Source organism: Sus scrofa, chromosome 18 (assembly GCF_000003025.6).
Source record: "Sus scrofa isolate TJ Tabasco breed Duroc chromosome 18, Sscrofa11.1, whole genome shotgun sequence".
Classification (NCBI taxonomy): domain Eukaryota; kingdom Metazoa; phylum Chordata; class Mammalia; order Artiodactyla; family Suidae; genus Sus; species Sus scrofa.
In genome coordinates, this window is record NC_010460.4 from 10,528,510 (window position 1) to 10,555,691 (window position 27,182).

The 27,182-nt window shown below is 45.9% G+C and overlaps 1 protein-coding gene across 5 annotated transcripts in view; it reads left to right on the forward strand.

Annotated features, from left to right (window-relative positions):
* ZC3HAV1 (zinc finger CCCH-type containing, antiviral 1) overlaps positions 1,296-27,182 on the forward strand; it is a 59,109-nt gene continuing 33,222 nt past the window's right edge. Inside the window, exons 1-3 of one of the 5 annotated variants that reach the window (XM_021078466.1) lie at positions 1,296-3,500; positions 3,651-4,320; positions 24,336-24,471. In XM_021078466.1, coding sequence (XP_020934125.1) covers positions 4,013-4,320; positions 24,336-24,471 — 444 coding nt within the window. In that variant the 5' untranslated portion in view covers positions 1,296-3,500; positions 3,651-4,012. 5 annotated transcript variants of the gene reach the window in all.

A 27,182-nucleotide genomic window follows, 5' to 3' on the forward strand; every position in this document is an offset into this window, starting at 1 on the left:
AAAAAATAGATTTACACGTATGTATAACGGAATCACTTTGCTGTATACCTGAAACTAACACAATATTGTCAATCAACTATGTGCCAATCCAAAAAGAAAGAGAGGGAGTTCCCCTCATGGCTCAGCTGTTAACGAACCCGAATCCGAACCCGCCTGGGATCCATGAGGATGCCGCACTTTCCATATATAGAAGTTCTCCGGCCAGGGATCCATCAGATCTGAGTCACAGCTGCCAACTATGCCACAGCTGTGGCAACACTGGATCCTGGTGCATTGCACTGGGCCAGGGATGGAACTCTGCTGCTGCAGAGACAACGCCAAATTCTTAACTCAATCCGCCACAGCAGGAACTCCCTTAACTTCCCTTTTTTAAGTGTCCTTTCAGTAAGGACAGCCCATCGTGGCTGTGAAAAAAACTGAAGAAATAGATCCCCGTGGCACAAAGAGAGGACCAGATCTGACACAGAAGTCCCTCAGATTTCCCTTCAAGCCAAGGCTTGCTGCCCAGCTGCAAGGAGGGTTTTTAGATGAGAGCCTCCAGCTTTAGCTTCTTCAGGATTCACTTTAGTGACTGCACTGAAGTCAGGTACGTCTCCAGTGACCCCTGCCAATGACCAACCAAGGCAGTGGTAAAAGGATCTAGGTTTTTCTGCCCAAGCTAGACTCTGGCTCCTGTTGGGCCCACCGTAGACTTTGTCAGGGCTGCATCGCAGTCTGACAGCCCCCAGACCAACCCTTCTTCCCTTGACTTTCTCTGGTGTTACCCCCCAGGACAGCGTCTGTACCCTTAATTCCTTATCAGTGCCTGCTTCCTAGACAGCCCAATACAAATGGCGCAATGCCTGCTTTTTCCCTCTCAACATTGTTTCACAGGGTCTCAAATTGAGAAAAATTTTATAATCGTTGTTCCCTACCGCTCAAACCAAACTGTACTGTCTGTGGTCTGTGCATGCAGGTTGGAAAGAAGAATTTTCCAGACTCGTAGTGGAGGGGGTATGTGAAAAGAAAGAAGAGTTTATTGGAGTTCCTATTGTGGTGCAGCGGAAACGAATCCGACTAAGAACCATGAGGTTGAGGGTTCGATCCCTGGCTTCTATCAGTGGGTTAAGGATCTGGCGTTGCCGTGAGCTGTGGTGTAGGTCACAGATGCGGCTCAGATCTGGCATTGCTGTGGCTCTGGCTCTGGCATAGGCTGGCAACTGTAACTCTGATTAGACCCCTAGCCTGGGAACCTCCATATGCCATGGGCTCTGCCGTCAAAAAAGACAAAAGACAAAAAAAAGAGTTTATTGAGATGAGAGACGCTGTTAACACAGTGGGCCAAATTCCTGATAATCAGGGAGAGCCGACTCAGAAGAGAGGAGCTTCAGATGAGAGATGCTGTACTTGCACCCGACGATGTGCTGATGATCTGAGAGAGCCAAGGCTGAAGGCATGGCCATGTCCATTTTTTTTTTTTTTGTCTTTTTAGGGCTGTATTTGTGGCATATGGAGGTTCCCAGGCTAGGGATTGAACCGGAGCTGTAGCTGCTGGCCTACACAGGTTGCTCAAGGTGGGGGAAGGGGCATTACAGTGAGACCGGTGGGGTGATGCTAAGGGTCTGGTCATCACTTGAATTCAGTCTCCTCGAAGGGGACTTGAAGTCTAACAGTACTCTAGACGCCAGTCTCCTGTATACCCTTTGCAGCATTTAATCATGGATGTCCCTTACATTTTCATGTCTTCCCAAACACAAGTTCCTTGAGAGCAGGGATTATTTCGTAAACTTCTGTCATTTATTTTATTTTTGCTTTTTAGGGCCACACCCGAGGCATACGCAAGTTCCCAGGCTAGGAGTTGAATCGGAGCTACAGCTGCTGGCCTACACTACAGCCACAGCCACGCCAGATCTGAGCTGCATCTGCGACCCCATGGCTCATGGCAACGCTGGATCCTTAACCCACTGAGCGAGGCCGGGGATGGAACACGCATCCTCATGAATAGTAGTCGGATTCGTTTCCCCTGGACCACAGCAGGAACTTATTTTGTGAGCTTCCGTATGCCCACAGAGACCGACTAACTTATGAGCCACACAAAAGATGTTATGATGAATTTAATTGATTTGATATTGAAAGCCCAGACCCTGGGAATCTGTCAGATTATAAATCAGGCCACGTGGATTAAAGGTAACTATAAATCAGGCCATCTGTTGCTATAAAGTAATAGGTAGAGGGATGATCTGGTTGAGCTCAGTTTAGGCTGGTTTTCATAACAAAATGCTCTATACCTGAGAGACGTGGTTCGCCAACCAAGAACTGCCAATCTGAGGAGAACACCCAGTGATCATTTTACAGATTTTCTAGTTTGACAACTGGATTCTACCATTAAAAAAAAAAAGGTTTATTACCTATCTGATCAATGACCCATTTATTTCACTTGGGAATGTTGGAAGGAAAAAGGAAAAACTTTTTCCCTCCGCCACATGAGTCCATTGATTGGATCCTGCAAATTAACTGACAATAGATTAACAGGAGAAAAGGCAAAATTTATTTAGCATTGGGCGGGGGGGACTTCTAATAATGGAAACCTCCAGTGAAGGACTAAAGTAACTTTATATCTCTCAGTTTAACAAAAGGGAGGTTTTTAGGACTACAGTGGGAGAGTAGGGAAGGTTCTGCCGGGCTTTTTGATGCTAATGGCAATGGTTGATCTGTCTTCACCGCAACTGAATTAGCAGGAAACTCCCTTGGAAGGAGGTTAAGGGCAGCTGTACGTTAGGTAGGTTCTGCTTTATTCAGATTTGGAGCAGTTCAGATAAGATTTCTTTCTTCATCTTCTGTAGCTGAAACGTTTTCACTTTAAAATAATCCTAATACCAAGCCTGGGGGTGCAAGTGGGTTCCCACCGAAGGAAAAGATCTTGTCCAAACATCCGAGAAGAGGAACCTAATCTCAAGTCTTGGGATGTGTCTGAGCATGCCCGACGGTGACTGACTGCTATCCGATATTTAGCCTTGTGTGGGTCTCAGCGTCTGAGACACCTCTGTTCGCGATTATAGACAGGCAAGAATGTGTCAAGAAGCAGTTCTTCAAAAAGCTCCCGAGAGGAATTCCCCTGTGGCACAGCAGGGTAATCAACCAGCATTGACAGAGCAGCCTCTCTGGTCGCTGCGGTGGCGTAGGTTCGACTCCGGGAACTTCCACATGCCTCCATAATATAAATAAATACATACAAAAAGTTATGAGAAGGCAAAATAGGGGAAACCAATAATCACTGGCCTTTAAGAAGGCAGGGTGGTGTGGGAGAAAGTGCATAGCAGTCCCGGCCAATCTGGAGCCTGGGGGCCAGATTTGGGGAACATCCGGCTTGAGGGACGGCTGTTGTGTGCTCAGGTTACTTCCTCAAATAGAGCGAAGATAACAATATCTAGCTAGTGCAATAACTAGCTAGTACTAGTTGTGAAGACTCACCAATACAGGAGGCAGGGCGCCGGCTGGGAGCAAGTCAAGGGCTCACTCGGGTCTGTGCTTGGCGGGGATGGGGGGGGTGGTGGAGAATAGAAGACTCCTCAAGAGGGCTCCCAAGACTCGCGTTATTCGCCACTTGGGCTGGCTTTAAAACTCCCTCAGAGCCCCGAGATGATTTTTAGTTTCTCTTCTCTCCGAAGCAGCCTCGCGGTGCCCAGCTGGGGAACCTGACCTTCGCGGAGCAGAGAACCGAGAGGGAGCCGTCCGACTGTCGCCGGCGGATTAGTCCCAGCCTGTTCGCTCTCTTTCCAGTTGCTCGCCGTCGCGATTGATTTTAAGTTGACACAAGGACCGGGTCGGTGCGATCTGGACTCTCGACCCAAGCCTTGGAGGAAACCGAAACCTCCGGGCTCAGCTAACAGCGGCGGAGAGCGCACGCTCGCTCGCTCGCCCCGGGCGCGCCCAGCCCGCGCGCCGCCCGCTCCCGCCCCCGGGATTCTAGTAAGTTTCGATTCTCCCCAGAGCGGAGTCCCGCGCCGCCGCGGCCAGGCCAGCGCAGGGAGCCATGGCTGACCCGGGGGTGTGCTGCTTCATCACCAAAATCCTGTGCACCCACGGGGGCCGTATGGCCCTGGAGGAGCTGCTGCAAAAGGTGAAGCTCTCCGAGGCGCAGCTCTGCGAGGTGCTGACAACCGCCGGGCCCGACCGCTTCGTGCTGTTGGAGACCGGCGGCAAGGCGGGGGTCACCCGGTCCGTGGTGGCCACCACTCGAGTCCGGGTCTGCCGTCGCAAGTACTGCAACAGACAGTGCGGCAACCTGCACCTCTGCAAGCTCAACCTGTTGGGCCGGTGCCACTATTCGCAGTCGGAGCGGTGAGTGCCCTGAGCGGGAGGGGCGGCTCCCCGGGTGGTGGTCGGGGAGGACTCGCGGCTGCTGCTCCGGGAGGGGCGCGCCCTCGCGGGGACCTCGCACCCCGTGCCGCGTCCTCCAGACGTTCACATCTTCGCTCCCCTTCTTGCTGGGCCCGCGCTTCTTCGCCTGGAGGGTCCTTTCCTTCGGGCGCCGTCAGACCTTTCCTGAATATGGCTAGCGCGCTATTGCCCTGGTGGAGACGACGATTAACCCCACGTCCTTAAGAATAAAGTACTTTTGGGTAAACCGGGGCCTAGAGAATTTGGAAGCAGGTTTGGGAAGGAAAGAAAATGCCCCCACTCTCTGGAATCTTGAGTCTTTCCCTCTCGGTCCCTCCGCACACACCCCCCCGCCCCCCGCCCCGCTCCAGCTCCCAGGCGTTCTGTGGTCTTTGCATCCGATTCTCTCTCCACCGCAGAGGGTCCCTGCTTGGCCCTCCATCGGTGCCTCCTTTCTCCTCGTTATCATTCTTCTGATATCTGACTGTAGACCGCACCACCAGACTAGAATGGTCCCATTCAAGGTCATTGATGATGGGTCCTCCACCAGAGTTGCTTCCCCAAGACCCCCCCACCCCCACCCCGTGGTGACTCACACGGTTGACCACCCACTCTTGGGACCACTTTGAACAGGGTGGCAGATCTCCCGGGCAGCTGCTTCTGTGTTTCCACTTGTTCTTTTTTGCCTCCTGATACCGATGTGGCCCAAGGTTTGGGTTAAGCCTTTTGACGTACCTGTCTGCCAAGTCTCCCCGTGGGAGCACTCTCCCTTTGGGTTCAGTTGTCACATGTACAAAGATGGCCTCCTTGTGTACATTCGCTGTCCAGGCCTTCCTGCTGATTCTAGGTTCTTGTCTCCCGGTGTCTGAGGAGCATCTGTGCCTGCATATCTTGTCAATAGGAGTCAAATTCATCCTCTGACATGCCCCCCAACCTCTTCTGCTTCACAGTACTTTCGGGACCCCTTAATCACCCAGCCCTCCTGTTCCTGTCAGGTTCCTACTTCTCATCTCACTTCTAAATGAATGCCTTGTTGAATGAATGAGTGACTTCCTCAAACTGTCGTCTTTCTCCTCACTTTTTCTATCTGTATGTACTTCTGCTAAATTACTTTTCCTGATGTAGTACTTTTCACACTTCACCCACCCCTCCTTAAAACTTGAAGTGGTGTCTTAGTGCCCAAAAAGGGTGATCATCAAACTTTTTGTGATGCACGAATGGGCAAAAACCTTTAGATCACTCACCCCCAGTATTTGTGATAAAACAGTACAAAAAGAGATGTTTTAAATGGATGAAGTAAATGAGATGTTTTCAAAAGTTTTGTTTAGAGTAGAACTGTTAAAAAAATTTAAAAATAATGCTCTGTTGCTGTTAAAAAATATTTATTGCGTACGTTGTGATGCAACAACCGCAAAGTCTGTTTGTGAGTTTCAGGAAGTTATGCGCAGGGAAGGAGTCATCTAAGTCAGCAAGGGATGAAATCAGGAAGGAGGGAAGGAGGGAAGAAAGTAGAGAATAGAAAAGCAGAAGGAACTTTCTAAGCACTCTACTGAGTAACAATGGAGATGGAGGAGTTCCCGTCATGGCGCAGCGGAAAAAAATCCAAGAAACATGAGGTTTCGGGTTCGATCCCTGGCCTTGCTCAGTGGGCTAAGGATCCGGTGTTGCCATAAGCTGTGGTGTAGGTCGCAGATGCAGCTTGGATCTGGCTTTGCTGTGGCTCTGGCGCAGGCTGGCAGCTCCAGCTCCAGTTAGACCTCTAGCCTGGGAACCTCCATATGCTGTGGGTGCTGCCCTAAAAAGCAAAACACATACACACACACACACACACACACAACAATGGAAATGGAAGACTTTGTTATTTTTTCTGTTCTGTTGTGAAAAGTTGGTCACTAGTTAGCGTTGACTTTTGGTTTTAAATACATAGGCTTCTTATCTTTTAATTTTTCACTATGAGTATTTTCAACATACACTAAAGCAGAGAAAAGAGAATGATGAACCCCCCTGTGGCCATCGTTTCATTTCAGCAGTTTTCAAAAATGGCCGTCATTTATTCTCCCCTCCCAGCCCTATCCCCAACTCCAGCGTGTTATTTTAAACCAAATACCAGAGATCATTTGCTTCATAAATGCTTTGGCATCACCAAAAATGAAGATCTCTATTTTATTAATATACCCACGGTACAATGATCGCTTTCTTTTACAATTTTGAGGCATTCCCGTCGTGGCTCAGCAGAAACGAGTCTGACTAGTATCCATGAGGTTGCAGGTTCGAACCCTGGCCTCGATCCTCTGGTTAAGGATCCGGTGTTGTGGTGAGCTGTGGTGTAGGTCGCAGACGCAGCTTGGATCCATTGTTGCTGTTGCTGTGGCTGTGGTGTAGGCTGACAGCTGCAGCTCCAATTTGACCCCTAGCCTGGGAACCTCCATAAAAAGACAAAAAAAAATTAAAATTTTGATATCACATAGTATCCAGTTGGTGTTCAAATTTCTCTGAAATCCAACTTGCATTTTCAGGGGAAAAAACCCTACACAGACATAATCAAAAATTGTTTTAGTATGTTACAATCTAATATATTTAGAAACTTTGTTTTAATTTGTTATACATATATGTTTAGAAATTTTAGTTTTTTTGTTTATTATTTTGTTGTTGGTTTGAAACATCAGAACCATTTTAAACTTCTAAATTGGGTAGTTAACCTGCAATTTTCTATGTTTTAAAAGAGGAATGATATGGTCTATATGAATAAATGGTCTGTAGGAATAATTTGGTCTATGTAAATTTGGAGGATTCTCTGGGAAATTTATTAAAGCCCCCCCTTTTTTTGGTTGAGTGATAAATTCTTATTTCTTAAATGTATCGGTCTAGTTACATTTTTTATTTCTTTGGACATCACTTTTGAGTTTGGAAATTGCATTTTTTTTTTTTTTTTGTCTTTTTAGGGCCGCACGCATGGCATACGGAAGTTCCCAGGCTAGGGGTCCAGTCGGAGCTACAGCTGCCCGCCTACGCCAGAGCCACAGCAACACCAGATCCAAGCCATGTCTGCGACCTACACCACAGCTCACAGCAATGCCGGATCCTTAACCAACTGAGTGAGGCCAGGGATGGAACCCTCGTCCTCATGGATGCTAGTCAGATTTGCTTCTGCTGAGCCACAACGGGAACTCCGGAAATTGCACATTTTAAATCCAGTAATGTATACTCTGTCTTCATAAGGCCTCGGGAAAATTCTTTTTCTTTTATCTCAAAGCCTAAGAAATACATTTTTCCGCCAATTACGTCTTAAAATATTCTCCTCCTCTTAGCAGCTTATAAAACCTCATCTTCTAAAACTCGGCACATGGGCATCTAAGGGTTTTCTTTGTGGATTATAGGTGGATTGTTAAGATTGGTTAAGATTGTTGATCTCTGTTGAGATGACCATTCTGTTCAGTAACTGTTCTGTTTGCCAGAGGACAATTTCCCTTTTGCTGGACTTTTGACTTTTCCTCTGTAATACTATTACTTATAGATGGGATTTCTCCTGTCAATTCTGCAGTTCCAGCCTTTTCTCTTCCATTGTTTGAGCTGTATATACATTTTCGTTAACCACAGGGCTGGCTTCTGCATTGGATAGTTAGTTTTGGTCCATTGGTTTGGGTATTTCTTTTTGCTTTGCTGAAATACATGTGCACACGTGGAGTTCTCATCCCAGGTCTGACACAAATAATAACTACCAGTTATTGAACAAATAACTATGTACCAAGCACTGTGATAAGCACTTTAAAGATGGTGTCCAAGTTAGTCTTTACTGTGATGCTTGATGTAGGAGTCCTAAGTCTCATTTCTCTCTTTTTTTTTTTTTTGTCTTTTAAGGCCGCACCTGTGGGACACGGAAGTTCCCAGGCTAGGGGTTGAATTGGAGCTACCGCTTCTGGCCCACACCACAGCCACAGCCGCAGCATTGGCACCGAGTCTGCCACCCACACCACAGCTCATGGCACCTTAATCCACTGGGCGAGGCCAGGGATCGAACCCACATCCTCATGGATCCTAGTTGGGTTTGTTAGCCTCTGAGCCACGAAGAGAATGCTCTATAAGTCTCATCGAAACGTAAGCAAAGTCAGGCCTAGAGCTGTTTTGTTTTCACCGAAGGTCACGGATAGCGGTTGAACCCTGATCTGCATGACTTCTTAACTTAGTTACTTGTGTTGTCAAGTAGCTGTAAGAAGTGTGATCTTTCATTAATTCAAGATCTTCTTTTGGTTTAACTGTTTAAAGCAGGTAATTTTGGTTTAACTGTTTAAAGCAGGCTGAGTGTCTTCAACTAGCTTTGCGGTTTCTGCCCATGTGGGTGTTTCCTCTGGGCTCTTTCCTGTTTGTACGCCTTTCCCTTAATTGAAATATTTGGTGGGGGTGGGGGGATGGGAAGAGAACTGACTGTTTCATAAATTGAAACGAAACCACCAAATAGTACAGAGGATAATATAGCAAACATCAGCAGTGTTTCAAAAGTTATACTACATATATATAGCATCTAACAAGCTTCTAACTCGCCTCCCAGAACATTTTCATTTTTTACTTCTTTTATTTTAAAATAAAATAGAGAGTTCCCACTGTGGTGCAGTGGAAACAAATCCAACTAGTATCCACGAGGACTCGGGTTGGATCGCTGGCCTCTATCAGTGGATTAAGGATTGGTGTTGGCGTGAGCTGTGGTGTAGATCGCAGACGAGGCTCAGATCCCACGTTGCTGTGGCTGTGGCTGTGGCTGTGGCCTAGGCTGGCAGCTGTAGCTCTGGTTGGACCCCTAGCCTGGGAACTTCATATGCTACGGATTCGGCCCTAAAAAAGAAGACCAAAAAAAAAAAAAAAAAAAACCCCAAAGAAATAAACCCGTAGCATAACCCTTAATCTCAGTCCCCTCTTTCCCCAGAAGCAACCTCCATCATATTTTGGTGTATATCCTGCCTTTCCATGATTTTATAATTTCTTCTTATATATATCTGTATTCATATATAGAATGAAGTATTGTTTTATGTGTTTTAGAATTTTTACTCAATGTTATGTTTTTAAGATCTGTTCATGTTATTACAAAGATCTAGCTTATTCATCTCAATAGCTGTGTAGTATTTCACCATATGACTTTTACCATAATTCAGCACCTCTTCCCATAATAAAGAACAATTAGTGTATTTCTAATTTCTTCCTACAACCGATGGTGACTGTGCATGTCTTTTGGTGCTCATGACACAAGCTTCCCCAGGGTAGGTCATTAGGAAATGGAATTGCTAGGTTGGAGGTGCACAGCTTTAAATTTTTCAGATTCTGGAAAAAAAGAAAAAAAAAAAAAGAGGAATTCCCATTATGGTTCAGTGGTTAACAAATCCAACTAGGAACTATGGGGTTTCGGGTTCAGTCCCTGGCCTCGCTCAGTGGGTTAAGGATCCGGCGTTGCCATGAGCTGTGGTGTAGGTCGCAGACACAGCTCAGATCCTGAGTGGCTGTGGCTGTGGCACAGGTCGGCAGCTGTAGCTCTGATTCGACCCTTAGCCTGGGCTATTCCATATGCCGCGGGTGTGGCCCTAAAAAGACAAAAAGACAAAGTAAATAAATAAGTCAAATTTTCAGATTCTGGCAAGTTATATGATAAAAGTGGTTATAACAATTTACATTTTCATGTTTGAGTGTCTCAGGTTCCCCACTGTATGGCTAATTCACACTTGATATTATCAGAATTTTTGATTTATGCCCATCTTAACGGTATAAAGTGGTATCTTATTGTTCTAATTTTTAAAAGAATTTTCTCAGTAAAGTTTTTTATGTGATATTTAAGTCCTATGAAATATATAATGCATACAATGAATACCTGTGTATCTGTGTACCTGCAAATCAGCTTCAGAAATAGAATATTATCCAGTTAAACTTCCCTGAAATCTTGTCATTGATCATCTCCCCCCTTATAGAGGGGATAACTAGAGGTAAACATACCAGGTTTAGGTAAGACTAACCAATAAACACTGTATATGTTTAAGGCATACATTGTGGTTTTTTATAAATCTATACACTGTGAAATGATTTCCTCAATCAAGCTGATTAACCTATTTATCATTACATCTATTTACCATGTTTTTGTTTTTGTTTTTGTTTTTGCCATACCTATGGCATGTGGAAGTTCCTGGGCCAGATGTCAAACTCCAGCCACAGCAGTGACCTAAGCCACTGCAGGGACAGCACCTGATCCTTAACCCCCTGAGCCACCAGGGAACTCTCTACCCACCCCCCTTTTAAAATTTGGTCTTTAGGGCTGCACCCACCGCATATGGAGGTTTCCGGGCTAGGGGGTCCAATCGGAGCTGCAGCTGCTGGCCTATGCCACAGCCATAGCAACACCAGATCCAAGCTGTGGTCTGCAACCTATACCACAGCTTGTGGCAATGCCAGATCCTTAACCCACTGAGAGAGGCCAGGGATCAAACCTGCGTCCTCATGGATACTGGTCGGATTCTTAACTCACTGAGCCGCAACAGGAACTCCCTACAATACACTGTTATCAACTTTGGTCACCACGCTGTACTGGAGCTCTCTAGAACTTATTCATCTTATAACTGAAAGTTCATACCCTTCGACTAACAACCTGCTGTGCCACAAGGGAACTCCCCTGCTTACTTTTTGAGGAGTCTGTGGGGTTAAGGAATCATGCCCATCTAGAACCTGTGCCCCACCCCCATCTGTGGCACTACCCCCATCCAGACAATGCCCTGCGTTCCCAGGACTCTGGAATTCAGGGCCTGAGTGGGCTTCTCTCCCAGGTCTTCCTACCTGTAGAAGAAATTTGGGTGTACAGGCTGGCCTGTTCCTTGCCTCTGTGTGATGATGCTAACAGCCTGGGAGGAGAGAAGTGGAGGTGGGGGGCCAAGGCTGACTTTCTTCATCAGCTATAGCCTCTTGCAGAACTCAGAGGAGTCTGAGAAGTCTAAATTTGACCTTGGCCTTCCAGGGGATTATGAAAGGATGTTTGTCAGAGTTCCCATTGTGGCTCAGTGGTAACGAATCCAACTCATATCCATGAGGATGTGCGTTCAATCCTTACCCTGGGTCAGTGGGTTAAGGATCTGGCATTGCCGTGAGCTGTGGTGTAGGTTGCAGACAGGCTCGGATCTGGTGTGGCTGTGGCTGTGGCTGTGGCTGTGGTTGTGGCTGTGATGTAGGATGGCAGCTGCAGCTCTGATTTGACCCCTAGCCTGGGCGCTTGCATAGGTGGCAGGTGTGGCTCTAAAAAAAGCAAAAAAAAAAAAAAAAAAAAAAAAAGAGAAAGAGAGAGAGAAAGTATGTTTGTCTAGATAGGAAAAGAGAACATATTTTATTGAACCATTTTTAGTTTAATTACTTTTAAGTGTTTAGATACATGGGACTCCATTTATTTTGCCCCAACCCCCCTAAATTTTTAGGAAAGGGACTGCTCTAGTTCCTTCAAATGTATAGCTTTCTGGGGGGGGGGCAAATGTACACAATTTATGTATCAATTTTCTTGTGATTAAAATATAGACTGTTTTCAGGGTGGGTAATTTTGATACTTTAAACTAATATTTTGGTGCATCTATCCAAGATGCAAGAGTTAACTAGGTATCTAATGGAACTCCATACTTAAGTGTGAGGGGATAATACCAAATTATTTTCCAAGTGTGTATACTAATTTTTATCCCACCAGAAAAATACGAGCATTCCCTTATTTCATATCCTTGCCAGTTGATATCAGACTTTTACAAATTGTGCCAGAACAAGGAATGTGAAATTGTACCTCCCTGTTGTTTTTTTTTTTTTTTTTTTTTTTTTTTGTCTTTTTGCCTTTTCTAGGGCTGCACCCGCGGCATATGGAGGGTCCCAGGCTAGGGGTCTAGTTGGAGCTGTAGCCGCTGGCCTACACCACAGCCACAGCAATTTGGCATCTGAGCCATGTCTTCCAGCTCACAGCAATGCTGGATCCTTAACCCACTGACCGAGACCAGGGATGGAACCCGCAACCTCATGGTTCCTAGTCGGATTTGTTAACCACTGAGCCACGACAGGAACTCCCTAGTTTTCATTCTTTCTGTTTTCTCAGTCTCTAGCCCTTCTAAGTCATAATGCTTGGTTTTCAAGTTTATATCACTTGGTGTCTGATTTTTTTTTCTTTTTTTTCTTTTTAGGGCCACACGTGCAGCATATAGAGGTTCCCAGGCTAGGGGTTGAATCGGAGCTGTAGCCTGTCAGCCTACGCCACAGCCACAGGGACGCGGGATCCGAGCTGCGTCTGCGACCTACACCACAGCTCACGCCAACGCCAGATCCTTGACCCACTGAGCGAGGCCAGGGATCAAACCCACAACCTCATGGTTCCTAGTCGGATTCATTTCCTTTGTGCCACATGGGGAACTCTGGTGTCTGATTCTTAGTAGTTGCTTCTTCTTTGCGTTTTTTCTTTTCCTGTCCTCTTAGCACTCTGTGTCAGTAACAGCCTTTATTATGTTTTATTGTTGTCATCTTTAAGTGTAAAGTGCATTGGCAATAAGTACATTCGCGATGTTGTGCAACCATCACCACCATCTGGTTCCAGAACATTTTCATCACCCCCAAAAGAAACCCCACACCCATCCACACTGTCATTCTTTCCTCCTCTCAGCCCCTGACAACCTCTACTGTACTTTCTGTCTGCATGGATTTGCCCCTTCTAGATGTTTCCTGTTAATGGAGTCACACAATATCTGTCCCATTTTGTCTGGCTTCTTTCACGTAGAGTATTGTTTTCAAGGCTTGCCTTTCACTTTTGCCTGTTACCCGTCCTTTGAGTGGGTGTGGTTACCAAGGAGGAGTCTTCCCGAAAGTTCCTTTGTTACTGGTTGTGCTCTATCAGGGGAGTCGCCTGGTCAGGTTGATGGCTTAAGAGACCTGCTGTTTTCTGTGACCTCACCGCAGGAAGGGGTGTGTGTCCGTGAGCTCCTTTGGGAATTTGTGTTCTCTTTTCAGATTTGCCTCATATCTGATTGAATGCGGTCAACTTTTTTTCTGTTTGTTTTCTTTTGGGCCATGCCTACCGCATGTGGAAGTTCCAGCCAGGGACTGAACCCGCTTTATATGGTTGCGACCTAAGCCACAGCAGTGACAGCGCTGGGTCCTTAACCCTCTCAGCCACTGGGAAACTCCCTGAATTTGATCAAATTTGACTTTCAGTGTCTGCAGCCATCTGCAAAAATTAAACTAAGAGGAGTTCCCACTGTCATGGGAACTCCTAGTATGTGATCTTTTCATACGTCCGTCCTGAGAAGAGACTTCAGTGTTTCAGACCAGTTCAGAGCTTCAGGTTAAGAGAGGTTACCTAGGGAAACAGATAGCAAACAATTTTGTTTCCTCGCCCCTGACAGAGAACATTTTGAGCATATACTCCTATTATGTGTTTATTTAAAAACTGTATGATATATAATTCTTAATTCATATATTAAATATGTAAATTTTTTTTTACCTTTTAAAAGAACTTTTAAAATCAACTTTGATTGAGGTATCATTTATATACAATAAAACATACCCATTTAAAGTGGACAGTTTGGGGAGTTCCCGCCATGGCTCAGCGGAATCTGAGTCTGACTAGTATCCATGAAGATGCAGGTTCGGTCCTTGGCCTCCGTCAGTGGGTTAAGGATTCAGTGTTGCTGTGAGCTGCGGTGTAGGTCGCAGACTTGGCTCAGATCTGATGTTGCTGTAGCTGTGGTGTAGGCCAGTGGCTATAGCTCTGATATGACCCATAGCCACCCCCATATGCAGGAGGAGTGGGGAGGGGGGAGGGGGGTGGCCCTAAAAAAAAAGTGTACAGTTCAGGAGTTGCCTGGTAGCCTAGCAGTTAAGGATCTGACATTGTCACTGCTGTGGCATGGGTTCGATCCCTGGCCTGGGAGGTTTGAAGGCTTATAACAAATGGTATACTCATGTAACCACCATGATTAAAGTACCGAAAATTTTCATCGGCCTTAGAGGTTCTCTTGTGCCCCTTCTAAGTTAACCAATTTATCCCCCCTAATCCTCTACCTTTTTTCAGCCCAGGCAATAAGTTTTTACTTTCTTAGATACAGAATAAAGAAGTGTAGCATTTTTTTTTTTCTCCACACCTTGAGGGTTAATCTTGGGTAGCCCTAGACTTTGAGGTATATCTGAATCACTTTAGGGAGAGCTTATTCAAATGCAGATTCCTAATCAAATATCAGAAATTCTGGTTCAGAAGGGATGAATGGGGTCTGAGAATTTGGTTTTGGGGTTTTGTTTTTTTTTTTTTTTTTTTTTTTTTTTTTTTTTGCCTTGTGGCGGCATGCTGAAGGTTCTTGGCCAGAGATGGAACCCAAGCCACAGCAGTGACAATGCTGGATCCTTTACCACTAGGCCATCGGGGAACACCCCGAGAATTTGTGTTTTAACCATCACCCCAAGGGTTCAGGAACCACACTTTTAGAAACATTATCTGGGGATGTGCTTCCTGGCAGATGGCAAATGCAAGGCTTTATGTGGCCTCAGAGTTTGAGGGCGTAAAAGAGAAATGGATTGTTACCCACGGGGCAAACCTATGATGAAAAACATCTTGCATTCTTTCCAGGGTAGGCTGATATGTCTGTTACTGTTATATGAAGGAACCATAAGACACACGGGAAGCCTCAGGAATTCTCCTCACTCCATCAGCAAATATTTATTGAGCACATGCTTTGTGTTGCCAACAGGAGGCTATTCTAGAAGCTTCTGCCCTTTTCTCACTAAAGAGATCCTCAGACACCATGACCAGTTCATTCCTCCTTCTCTCTGGTTTAGTTATTTTGTTATTTTTTTTATTTTTTTGTCTTTTTGGCATTTCTTGGGCCGCTCCAGCAGCATATGGAGATTCCCAGGCTAGGGGTCCAATCGGAGCTGTAGTCGCCCACCTACGCCACAGCCACAGCAACTCGGGATCCGAGCCGCCTCTGCAACCTATACCACAGCTCACGGCAACGCCGGATCGTTTACCCACAGAGCAAGGGCAGGGATGGAACCCGCAACCTCATGATTCCTAGTCGGATTCGTTAACCACTGCGCCACGACGGGAACTCCCTCTCTGGTTTACTTTAATATTCTTCTTTATTCCAAAGGGATTTATGTTGGGAATTGGGCAGGGAGAGAAAAGGCATGTTCGAGAAGAGATGCGTTGTGTGTGACCTACTCTAATCAAGATATTGGTGATACCCCCACCTCCTCCTGTGCTTCGCTCTCTTCACTTCCTGTGCTTTTGCTCCGTCCTGATGTGGCCTTAGAGCAACGCTCCCCAATGTTTGCTGCACCTTGGGATCACTTGAAGAATTAAAAGAAAATGCTAGAGTTCCCGTTGTGCCTCAGTGGGTTAAGAACCCGACTAGTATCCATGAGGATGTGGGTTCCATCCCTGGCCTCACTCAGCAGGTTAAGGATCTGGCGTTGCTATGAGCTGTGGAGTAGGTTGCGTCTGCGGCTCAGATCCCGCATTTCTGTGGCTGTGGTGTAGGCCGGCAGCGGTAGCTCCAACTGGACCCCTAGCCTGGGACCCTCCATAGGCCGCAGGTGCGGCCCTAAAAAGACAAAAAAGGCAGGTCAGTTACTTGGGCGCCACCCTTTGTCTTCCGTCAGAGTGTTCCTTGGCCTGCACCTGTGCTCTCTGCTGGTCTAGGCTGGTTCTCCCCCATTTGACTAGGAGTTTCAGATTCAGTGAAGCACGCCTGTCTCTCATTACTGGCAATTTTATCTCGAACATCAAAAGTACAAACATGTAGAGAACACAGGAGTCATAGGACTTTAAAATAATCCTCATCAGGGTTGGGTTTTTTTTGGGGGGGGGTGCTCCCACGGCATATGGAGGTTTCCAGGCTAGGGGTCCAGTTGGAGCTACAGCTGCCGGCCGACACCACAGCCACAGCAATGCAGGATCCGAGCCGCATCTGCAGTCTACACCACAGCTCACGGCAACGCCAGATCCTTGACCCACTGAGCAGGGCCAGGGAGTGAACCCGCGTCCTCATGGATACAAGTCGGTTTTGTTTCTGCTGCACCCCAGCAGGAACTCCAGGGTTGGTTTGATTGATGACGCTTTATTCTTCAGACCAGTTTCTCTAGATTTTATCTTTCGCACGTCCTGGTTCCTTTTTCACCTGGCATCTATCACGGTGAGCTGTTTCCTGTTTTCTCTACAAATCGTCTGGCCCTTTGATTTTTGTCAGCCCTGCCCCACAAGGTGTTGGGGGAGAGGGGGCGGAAGAGGTGAGCCGGGGAAGGGAAGGAGGGTTTTGACACAAATTACTGTCAAAAAAAACAGGACTCTCTGGTGGCTCTGGTCTGGTCGTGCTGAGCCCAGTGTTGGCCCTGTGTTTATAGACTGGTGAAACCCCAGGTGAATGTCTCGTGCAGGGACCTGGCTTAAAATGGCATCTCGGGGGCCCAGCCTGCAGTTCCCAGCCTGGGCTGCTCATTGGAATCAGCTGGGGTCCCACCGCCTGTCAAAGTAAATCAGTTTCTGAGGGTGTGGCTCAGGCTCCCGGGCGATGCTTAGATGCTTACGTGTGGTCATCTCTGCGGGAACCACCCTGCAAGCTAGACCTCGTCTGTGGTTGGCGGAGGATTTATAACCGGGGTTAAAATAACATTTTGTTCTGTGGCTGGAAGGGAAAAGGGAAAAGGCCATTTGTGTTTAGGCTTTGGGCTTGAGATTCCTGAGAGAGAGTCCTGTCTTTCAAGGCTGTCTTCGTTTTTGTTTTTGCTGTTTTTTAATTAAGTAACCATCTCTTCTTCCAACTCATGCTGTTTGAGATTGCTCTGCCCCAAGAGCAGGCAGCATTCGGCAAACACTTGTTTTTCTCTAGGCAGTTAATAATGATTTGTGGGTGAGCTCTTTTCTGTGCCGGGAGGTGGGGAGTCCCTGTGTGTGCCAGACCTCTTGTCCTTTGCTGGAGAAGGTAACCTCGAGTGTCCTAAACTCCACGTGTGCTCATTGGACCAGCTGCTTCGGCCTCACCTGGGAGCTTCCTGAAATGCACATCCTCAGCCCTCGCCCCAGACCTATGGTTTGGAAACTCAGCAGTCTGTGTTCTGATGAACCTTCTAGATGCTTCTGATGCGAGCTAGACGTTTGTGACTCACCCAGTAGGTTTAGGATGGGGCCTGAGAATTTGTGTTTCTGACAGCCTCCTAAATGATGCTGGTCCAGGGAATCACACTTTGGGAACCACTGGCTTTGAGGACACCCCCCCCCGCCCCCCGCCCCGTCCCCACAAGAAGCGGTGGGAGATGTGCACAGTGCTTGCTGGCTAAAGCCTGGTAGCCAATATGAGAGACCTGGAGCTGGGACACAGTGGTCAGAAGAGAGTAAGAAGGAAGCTTCGTGCGTCTTAAACCTGAAGGTGAGCTTCCTCAAGCCCTGACCGTGACTGGTGCTGCGGAACGTGTCTCCTCACTGCCGGTCCTAACAAAGCGGCTCTGTCATGATGGGGTCCCTCTTACTGGGGTCCTGTCATGATGGGGTCCCTCTTACATCGCTTATGTGATTTGTGTGCACTCTTTCTCCTGACTCTCAATTTTCTGCTTAGAGGAAACAGGAGCCCGCATGATCCAGAACAGTGTTTTTCTTTCTTTCTGGTTTGGAAAAAATCTCAGACCTATCTGCATAGCATGTGGAAGTTCCCCGGCGAGGGATTGAACCCAAAATAGAGCAGTGACCCTAGTCACAGCCGTGACAACACCAGATCCCTAACCACTGGGCCACCAGGGAGCTCTCCAGATGATGTTTTTATTTGCCTTTTGAGATCTGGGTTCCGTCATCAGCCCTTCGTCTTATTTGAGTCACCTTCGATTTCTCATTTTACCCAGCCTCAGTTTCCCAAAGTAAAAAGTAAACCGTTTCCTCATAGGTTATAAGTAACAGGTGCAAGTTCCTGTCACTTAGGAAGAATATGATAAATGTTAGAGTCTGTACTTCTGGTCTTACCTCCTCCCCAGATAGGTGAGCACACACTGTCCCACCCGGAACAATATGTTGAGATTAGGGTGGAGATAAAGCCTCTAAGAAGTTTGGGGACGTCTATGGAATGCAGAAAAACAGAGCAGGGCCTCCCCGGGACAGGAGGACAGGGTCAGAACCCAAGGCTAGGTATAGACATGTTGCTGCCTGAAGCTGGGTCAAGGTGGGTGTTAAAGAATCCAGAGGGAAGAGCTTGAGGAAGGAGCTGAGAAATGAAAAGTGAATCTGCGCTCAGATGGTCAACCTCGAAGACCCAGCCAGCATCGCATGTGCTGGCTCCGCTCTTCTTGAAGCTTGAGTGTCTTGGGTGGCCTTGGGAAGCCAGGACCCTCGGGCTTCCAGGCACAGGGGTCCTTGTTGGGCTTCTCTGGTGGCCTTTCGTTCTTTTGAGGGAATGTTGAGTGCCAGGACCCTGGCAGCGCCCCACGGCTCCTTGGCTAGGACAGAGCAGGCTGGGGATGGGTGTGACTGTGGGCTCATCTCGCTGGGACCTGGAGAGGGGCTGGGTCCTCCTCCTCTGTGACCCTCATTATGGGGCCACAAGGAGAGGTATCGTCGCCTTGGCTCTGTGTTCACCCTGTCTGGACTGGAGCTCAGGAAGGGCTCTTAGTTCCTCATGACGAGCCACTGCCCGTTCTCTCCAAGCCAAAGGGTAGAGGCTGCCCAGGGCTCCGGGTCTCGGCGAGGTCAGTGACACAGCCCACACAGCAAGGGGACCATCACTGGCAGTGCCCAGTGGAGTGAGAGGCTTTATGGGGTAATGAGGTGCAGGCACATCTGGTCAGGCTGCCAGGGAGGGCTTTTCTCCTTTCGACTGGCGGCGGGGCCCCTTCCTGCTGTAGAATTTCATAGATCCCCCTTCCCGGGGTGGCTGGGGAGCCTTAGCCCAGCTTCCGAGGGGCTCTGGGTGGCTGTTGGGGAGGGAACGGTTATTTGAAACCACAGATCCCAAGGTCCAGCAGAGAGCTGAGGTCAGCTTGATCAAGGAGCGCCAGAAACACTCTAAAAGCCAGGGACTCCCAGTGGAGAAAGGAGGAGAGGGCACGCCTGAGCAAATGGCTGGGATACAGGCTGTGGCGAGAGCCAGATCAGCTGCCCTTGACTCTTCCACAAAGCAGGGTGTGTGGGAGCGCTGGCTGCGTTTCAAGGGCTGGGGCGGTGACTGCCATGGTTGTTGATTCTGATTTTTCTCATGAGGTTCCATAGCTAGATCTGAAGGCAATTCCAGAGTGTTTCAGAAGTGCCTTGTACACAGACAGCAGCATTTCAACAGTGACTTTAAAAAAAAAAAAAAGTTTCATTTCATTTAAAAAATGTATCGATGTGTACTTAGTGATTTACAGTATTGTGTTCATTTCTGCCATACGCCAAAGCGACTCAGTTGTATACACTCTTTTTCATGTTCTTTTCTGTTATGCTATATGGCAGGGCCTTGTTGTTTATGAATAATGACTTTTTTCGTTTTTTTAAAGTTTTATTGAAATATAGCTGATTTATATGAATAATGACTTTCAAAGAGTAATTCTTTTTTTTTTTAAGGGCTGCACTTGCAGCATATGGAAGTTTCTAGGCTAGGGGTTGAATCGGAGCTACAGCTTCCGGCCTACCCCACAGCAACACTAGCTCCAAGCTGTGTCTGCGACCTAAACCACAGCTCACGGCAATGCTGGATCCTTAACTCATTGAATGAGGCCAGGGATCAGACCCACGATCTCATGGATACTAGTGGGGTTTGTTACTGCTGAGCCACAATGGGAACTCCAAGATTCCTTTTTTTTTTTTTTTTTCCCCTTTTTTAGACTGTACCTGGGCCTGTGGAAGTTCCCAGGCTAGGGGTCAAATTGGAGCTGCAGCTGCTGGCCTGCACCACAGCCACAGCAACACCAGATCCCAGCCTCATCTTCCCTCTACGCGGCAGCTTGCTGCAATGCCGGATCCTTAACTCACTGAGCGAGGCCAGGGATCGAACCTGCATCCTCACGGACATTATTTGGGTTCTTAACCCACTGAGCCACAACAGGAGCTCCCTAAGATTAATTCTTAAAGAGCAACTTTTACTTAGATGTTCACATTTTTTAAAAAGCCATTGTCAATTTCAATAAGCTAATTTCACAGTCATTTTGCCTTTCTGTTCACTAGTGACAAACAACTGAAAACTAATAGTGGCAACAGATCCATGTTTAATATTTGGGAAATGAGAGAGAACTGTTAAAAGAAAGATTTTAATTCTCAATAAGAAAAATAGAGTGTCTTGAATAAACGAAGATATTTTCTGTTCCAGAGTCAGAAGATTTAATGTAGTTAACATGACATAATATCCAATCTAATTTATGGAGTTAACGCAAATTAGAGTCTCAGTATGACATTTTGTGGAGATTGACAAAAACCATAATAAAATTTCTACAGAGAAAGTGATAGGTAAGCACACGAGAGTTTTTTGAAAAGGAATAAGCAAATAGAATAGGAACAATTACTCTGTTAATATTTAAAATGTGGTGCAAGTGACATTTAAATTGTATGGTATCAGATTCAAAACAGAACAATAGATTGATAAAAACATAATAGGGATTCCAATAGTTCTAAATTTGCTAAAAAGTTAACAGTAATCCTCTGTAACAAAATAGTAAGAAAGAAATTCTATTTAATAGACATGATTGAGAAAAGTTGATAGAAAGCATTTTTGTCCTCTTCTGATGCAGGCTGTCAATATAAGCTCCAGATGTTTTAAAGAACTAAAGTTGAAACTATCTCTTTTAAAAGTGAAACAAAAAGGTATGTTATAGTTATATAGCTGTGGTGGAGGAAGTATTTCTCAAGTGTAAAAACAGTGGGCTAAATTGTGAATGGCAAATTGTAAGGATCTGATCATATAGAAATTTAGCAACAACAACCTTAATAAGTTCTCGACAAACAGGGAAAAATGCAAAACTATTATTATAAAAATAATGTAGAAATAATATAGGAGTTCCTGTCATGGCATGTAAGAAACGAGTCCAACTAAGAACCATGAGGTTGCGACTTCCATCCCTGGCCTCGTTCAGTGGGTTAAGGATCCGGCGTTGCTGTGGCTATGGCTCTGGCATAGGCTGGCAGCTTCAGCTCTGATTAGACCCCTAGCCTAGGAACCTCCATATGCCGCAGGTGCGGCCCTAAAAAGACAAAAAAAAATTTTTTCTAATAAAATATCAGTGTTATTAATGACATTAAATATTGTTATATTATTAAATTAATTAATGAACTAAATAAGCATGTTATATTAAATAATTAAAAGCTAAATCAGTTAAAATTAAATAATTATTGATTACTATAATTAACATTGATATTAATTAACATTAATCACTATTAATATTGAATATTAAAACAATAATATTTATAATATTATAAAGTGCAAAACTATTATTATTATAAAAATAAATCAGGTTGGTAAAGATTAATATTAAAAAATGTAAAGAATGGGATTCCTATTGTGGCTCAGTGGGTTACGAACCCAGCTAGTATCCATGAGGATACGGATTTGATCCCTGGCCTTGCTCGGTGGGTTAAGGATCCGGCATTGCCTCAAGCTGTGGTGTAGATTGCAGATGCAGCTTGGATCTGGCATTGCTGCGGCATAGGCTGGTAGCTGCAGCTCTGATTCAGCCCCTAGCCTGGTAACTTCCATATGCCACAGTCCTAAAAAAAAAGCAAAAAAAAAAAAAAAGTGAGGAACAATTACAAATATATAAATCAGTACCCACTCTCCACTAGATAAACAGTTAAAAGATGTGAACAAAATAGTATGAGGGAATACAAGCCTCAAGCCTACATATGGGGATATTTCAGTGTTGCTAGTGAAGTGCAAATAAAAGCATAAGTCTATTTCTTTGCCACTGCAGTAGCAAAGTGATAAAACTCCATGTTAATGTGCATGTGGGGAAATAGACATGCTTAGATTGCAGGAGATCAAAATGACACACAAGCTGCCAGGAAAATTATTGTGTCCTTTGAGGCAATGCTTCTAAAGGAATCAATCTCAAGAAAATAATGTCTAAGAAGAAAAGTTGAAAAACAAGGTCCTACAGTGTAGCGCGGAGAGCTATATTCAGTGTCCTATGGTAAACCATAGTGGAAAAGATTATATAAAGAAAGAATGTGTGTATATATACATACACACATATATATGTGTGTAACTGAATCACTTTGCTGTATAGCAGAAACTAACATTGTAAATCAATGTAAATTAATATCTTCAATAAAAGGCCTTAAAATTTAGAAAAAAGAAAAGTTTGTACCAAGGTCATGTAGTGAAAATCGCCATTACTTAAATACCTCACAATTTGATAATGGTTGTGCAAACTAGAAAATAATTTCTATCCCATCATATTAACAGCTGTTAAAACCATAAATCTGAGGACACTGACCATATTATAGGGAGGGGAGCCTATGTAAGTTTAAAAGGAGAAGGAGGGAGTTATCGTGTGGCCCAGTGGGTTGAGGATCCAGCAGTGTCACTGCAGTGGCTTGGATCACTGCTGTGCCATGGGTTCCATCCCTGGCCTGGCGAATTCCACATGCTGCGGTCGTGGCCAAAGGAAAAAAAAAAGCGGAATGAGTTTATTATGTGGACCTGATAACTCTGTCAAATTATGTTTTTTTTTGTTTGTTTGGTTGGTTTTTTTTCTGATTTTTTAGGACTGCACCTGTGGCACATGGAGGTTCCCAGGGTAGGGGTCAAATCGGAGCTACAGCTGCCAGCTTACACCACAGCCACAGCAACTCGGGATCCTTAACCCGTTGAGTGAGGCCAGGGATCGAACCCGCAACCTCATGGTTCCTAGTCATACTCGTTCCTGCTGCACCATGACGGGAACGCCTGTCAAATTATGTTTGAAACATGTAGCAAAACATGGATGTATGTATGGAAACAGGGCTGTCAAGGTTTCTCAGTGATCTGGGTGCTTGTGGGACCTCAGTGGGATTCAGTCATTTGAGGATCTTGCTGAAAGGCAGATTTTGATTCCGTAGAACCGGGATGGGGTCTGAGATTCTAAATTTGTGACAAGCTCCCAGGTAGTGGTGAAGCTACTTCGCAAAGATTTAAAGCTCTGCCATGAAGTGTAGTAGCCACTAGTCATGTGTGGCTATTCAGATTTAAAGTAAAACAGAAATGTAGTTATTATCTATATTTCAAGTAGTCACCAGTCATGTATGGCTTACATCTTAGCCCAGATTATAGAACAGGGTCTATCATCGTACTAGCAAGTTCTATCAGACCTAGATCATTGGTCTTAAAGTAACAGAGATTTTTGCCTCTTTCTTTGTAGAGTTTAAAATACACAATTAAGGACTTGTTTCATTCCTTGGTTTTTTTTGTCTATGCCTGCGGTTTGCAGAGGTTCCCAGGGCAGGGACTGAACCCATCCCACAGCAGTGACAACGCCAGGTCCTTAATCTGCTGAGCCACCAAGGAACTCCTAGGTGTGTTTAATTTGTGAAAGAAAATCCTTATATTCCCGTTCTCCATCTAGATGTTATACCAGTTCATATTTCTTTAAGTGCATTCTTTTTTTTTTCCCCTATCTTTTTTTTTTTCCTTCTCCGAGGGCCTCACCCGAGGCATATGGAAGTTTCCAGGCTAGGGGTCAAATTGGAGCTATAGCCGCCGGCCTACACCACAGCCACAGCAATGCCAGATCCCAGCTGCATCTGTGACCTACAGCACAGCTCACAGCAACACCAGATCCTTAACCCACTGAGCGAGGCCAGGGATTGAACCTGTGTCCTCATGGATACTAGTCGAGTTCGTTGCCACTGAGTCATAACAGGTGCTCCCTTTCAAGTGTCTTCTTAAAGAAAGACCAACCTATGTTTGTTACCAAAGTATATGGGCATTGATTTTCAATGACTGAAAGTAACCTGGGTGATTGATTTTTCTTTACTTTCTGTGAAGTGAAAACACTGACAGTTGTCATTTTTCTTCCAGGAATTTATGCAAATATTCTCATGAGGTTCTCTCAGACGAGAACTTCAGAGTCCTGAACAGTCATGAGCTCTCTGGACTGAACAAAGAGGAATTAGCCGTGCTCCTTGTCCAAAGTGACCCCTTTTTTATGCCGGAGGTAAGTTCCCACTCCTTTGTTTGAGAGCCAGGGAGCGTGTCATAGGCATGTTAGAGTAGGAGCAGGGAAGCTTAGAACCAGGGCTCTGCAGGTGGCAGTTAGCAGATGGCTGTTGCTCTGTGACCTGGGAGAGTCCAGCAATTCCCTTCCTATTTGAAGTTTTACAAGAATTTGGGTCTGGAATGCCTCCTGCGCCAGGCTTCGCGCGAACCCTGTGTGAGCAAGTGTGATCTGAAGAAGTAGCAGTAAGACCAGTGGGTGGATGCTTTACATCTGGGTGACCTCCTGGAAGAGGTGGGCTTTGACGTGAGGCTTTGGATAAGGACAGGGTATTTTGGTTGAGGGTACAGGCTAAGTTGTCCTAACACAGAGACCTGAAAAGGCAGTGATTCATGGCTTTCTCTATCACTTGGTAGTCATTAAACCACAGCTCATGGACCAAATCCTGCCTACCTCCTGTTTTTGTAGGTTATTGGAAAACAGCCACACCTATTCATTTATGTATTGTCTCTTGCCACTTTCTCATACAAGAGGGAGCTGAGTATTTGCAACAGAGACTGAGTGGCTTGCAAAGCCTAAAATATTTACTCTTTGATCCTTTACAGAAATAGTTGGCCAACTTTTGGTCTTGCTTAGATGTAGGCAGGCAGATAGTCTGATGGTCATGCAGCCAAATTCCACATTGCCATGCAGGGACTCTGGCCAGTAGGTCAGCCTTGTTATCTTAAATATATCTGTTCTATCACTGGACCAGTAGATAATCTCTGTTCTCCTTCAGTATTTGGCTTCCTCCTCCACATACAGCAAGGCTCTTCTCATTGTCACCATTTTCTAGCCAACAGGAATGTAGAGAAGGAGTAAGTGAAAGGCAAGCAGCTTCCTTTTGCTGGCAGCGGGAGGTGGCGGGGGCGGGCAACCACACCTATGGCATGTTCCCGGGCCAGGGATCAAACCCATACCAGAGCAGTGACCCAAGCTGCTGCAGTGACAATGCCAGATCCTTAACCCTCTGGACCACAATGGAACACCAAGCAACTTCCTTTTTAAAAGATGCTACTTGGACAGTGTATAAAGCACATTGGCTCTCATCTCATTGGTCAGAACTTATCACATGGTCACACTTAGGTAGAAGGGAACTTGGGAAATGTAGTTTTTGGCTGGGTAACTACGTGTCCAGTTAAAACTTGGGAGCATCTGTTGTTAGAAGAAAGATAGGGGCAATGGCAGATAATCAAGTCACATCCACATGGGAATATTGATTTGAAAATCAAGATTTTTTTTTTTATTGTTTTTCTATTTATGGCCGTGCCTGTGATATATGGAAGTTCCCACGCTAGGGGTCAAATTGGAGCTGCAGCTGAGACCTACACTACAGCAACGCCAGATCCGAGCCGCATCTGCGACTCGTTCCATAGCTTGTGGCAATACCAGATTCTTAAGCCACTGAGTGGGGTCAGGGATCGAACCCACATCCTCATGGATACTAGTTGGGTTCTTGACCTGCTGAGCCCAATGGGAACTGCAAAGGATGCTCTTTAAAGAATGGTATTGAGGAGTTCCTATTATGGCGCAGCAGAAATGAGCCTGACTCGTATTCAGGAGGACAAAGGTTTGATCCCTGGCCTTGCTCAGTGGATTAAGGATCTGGCATTGCTGTGAGCTGTGGTGTAGGTCGTAGATTCGGCTCAGATTCTGCGTTGCTGTGGCTGGCACCTGCATCTCCGATTTGACCCCCTAGCCTGGGAACCTCCATATGTTGTAGGTGCAGCCCTAAAAAGCCAAAAAATAAAATAAAATAAAAGAAGAATTCAGTGCCCATGATTAGCAGGTGGTTGTGGGAAGATATGTGCCTGAAGTGTATTTTCAGCTGGTAACTGAATTGCCATTTACCACTTGTCACGGTTAGGATCGCAGACGAGGGGGCGGCACTCTGTCCCGAACCGAGGATCTGAGGAGCTGGTTCCTGTAGTGGCACATTGACCAGAGCGTTGAAAACATAACCATCTATTTGAAAATTCTGGGCAAGGGTAGTCTCTAAAGGGGTGTTGTCACCTGGGGAAGAAGGTGGAATATTTCCAAGGTTTGTGTTGGAGGGGGTCGGCCAGGGTTCAGCCACTTCCAAGGGTGGGTGATGGAGGATGATCTTTGCATGTCCCTCAAAGTCCTGGCTCTGCCACTCACTACCTGTGTGAGCTTGGACCAGGCATTGCATCCTTGTGGGTCTCCCTTCACGCATTGTTTTGTATTCATTCAAGGAACACTCAGGAGCACCTGTAAGGGTAGGGACTGAGTTAAATTCTGGAGGCAGCAGTGGACAGAACCCACTGCCTGCCCTAAAAAACTTCACATGTCCACACTTTGCCACTTGACCTTGACCTGTGAGGACATATATACATCAGGCAAATCTGACGTCCTGGTATGTAAACTCATTTCATTGGCATGTGCCCATTAAGGGAGGAGATGGTTTCCTTCCTTCCGGCAGGAGCATCCTTAGTTCTGTCAACAAGGTACCAGGAATGTTAACCAAAGATCGTGTGTGAGGCTGCTGGTTGTTCTTGGGCCACACCCGCGGCATATGGAGGTTCCCAGGCCTGGGGTCGAATCGGAGCTATAGCCGCCGGGATACATCACAGCCACAGCAACGCCAGATCTGAGCTGGGTCTGCGACCTACAGCACAGCCCATGGCAACAACACCGGATCCTGAACCCAC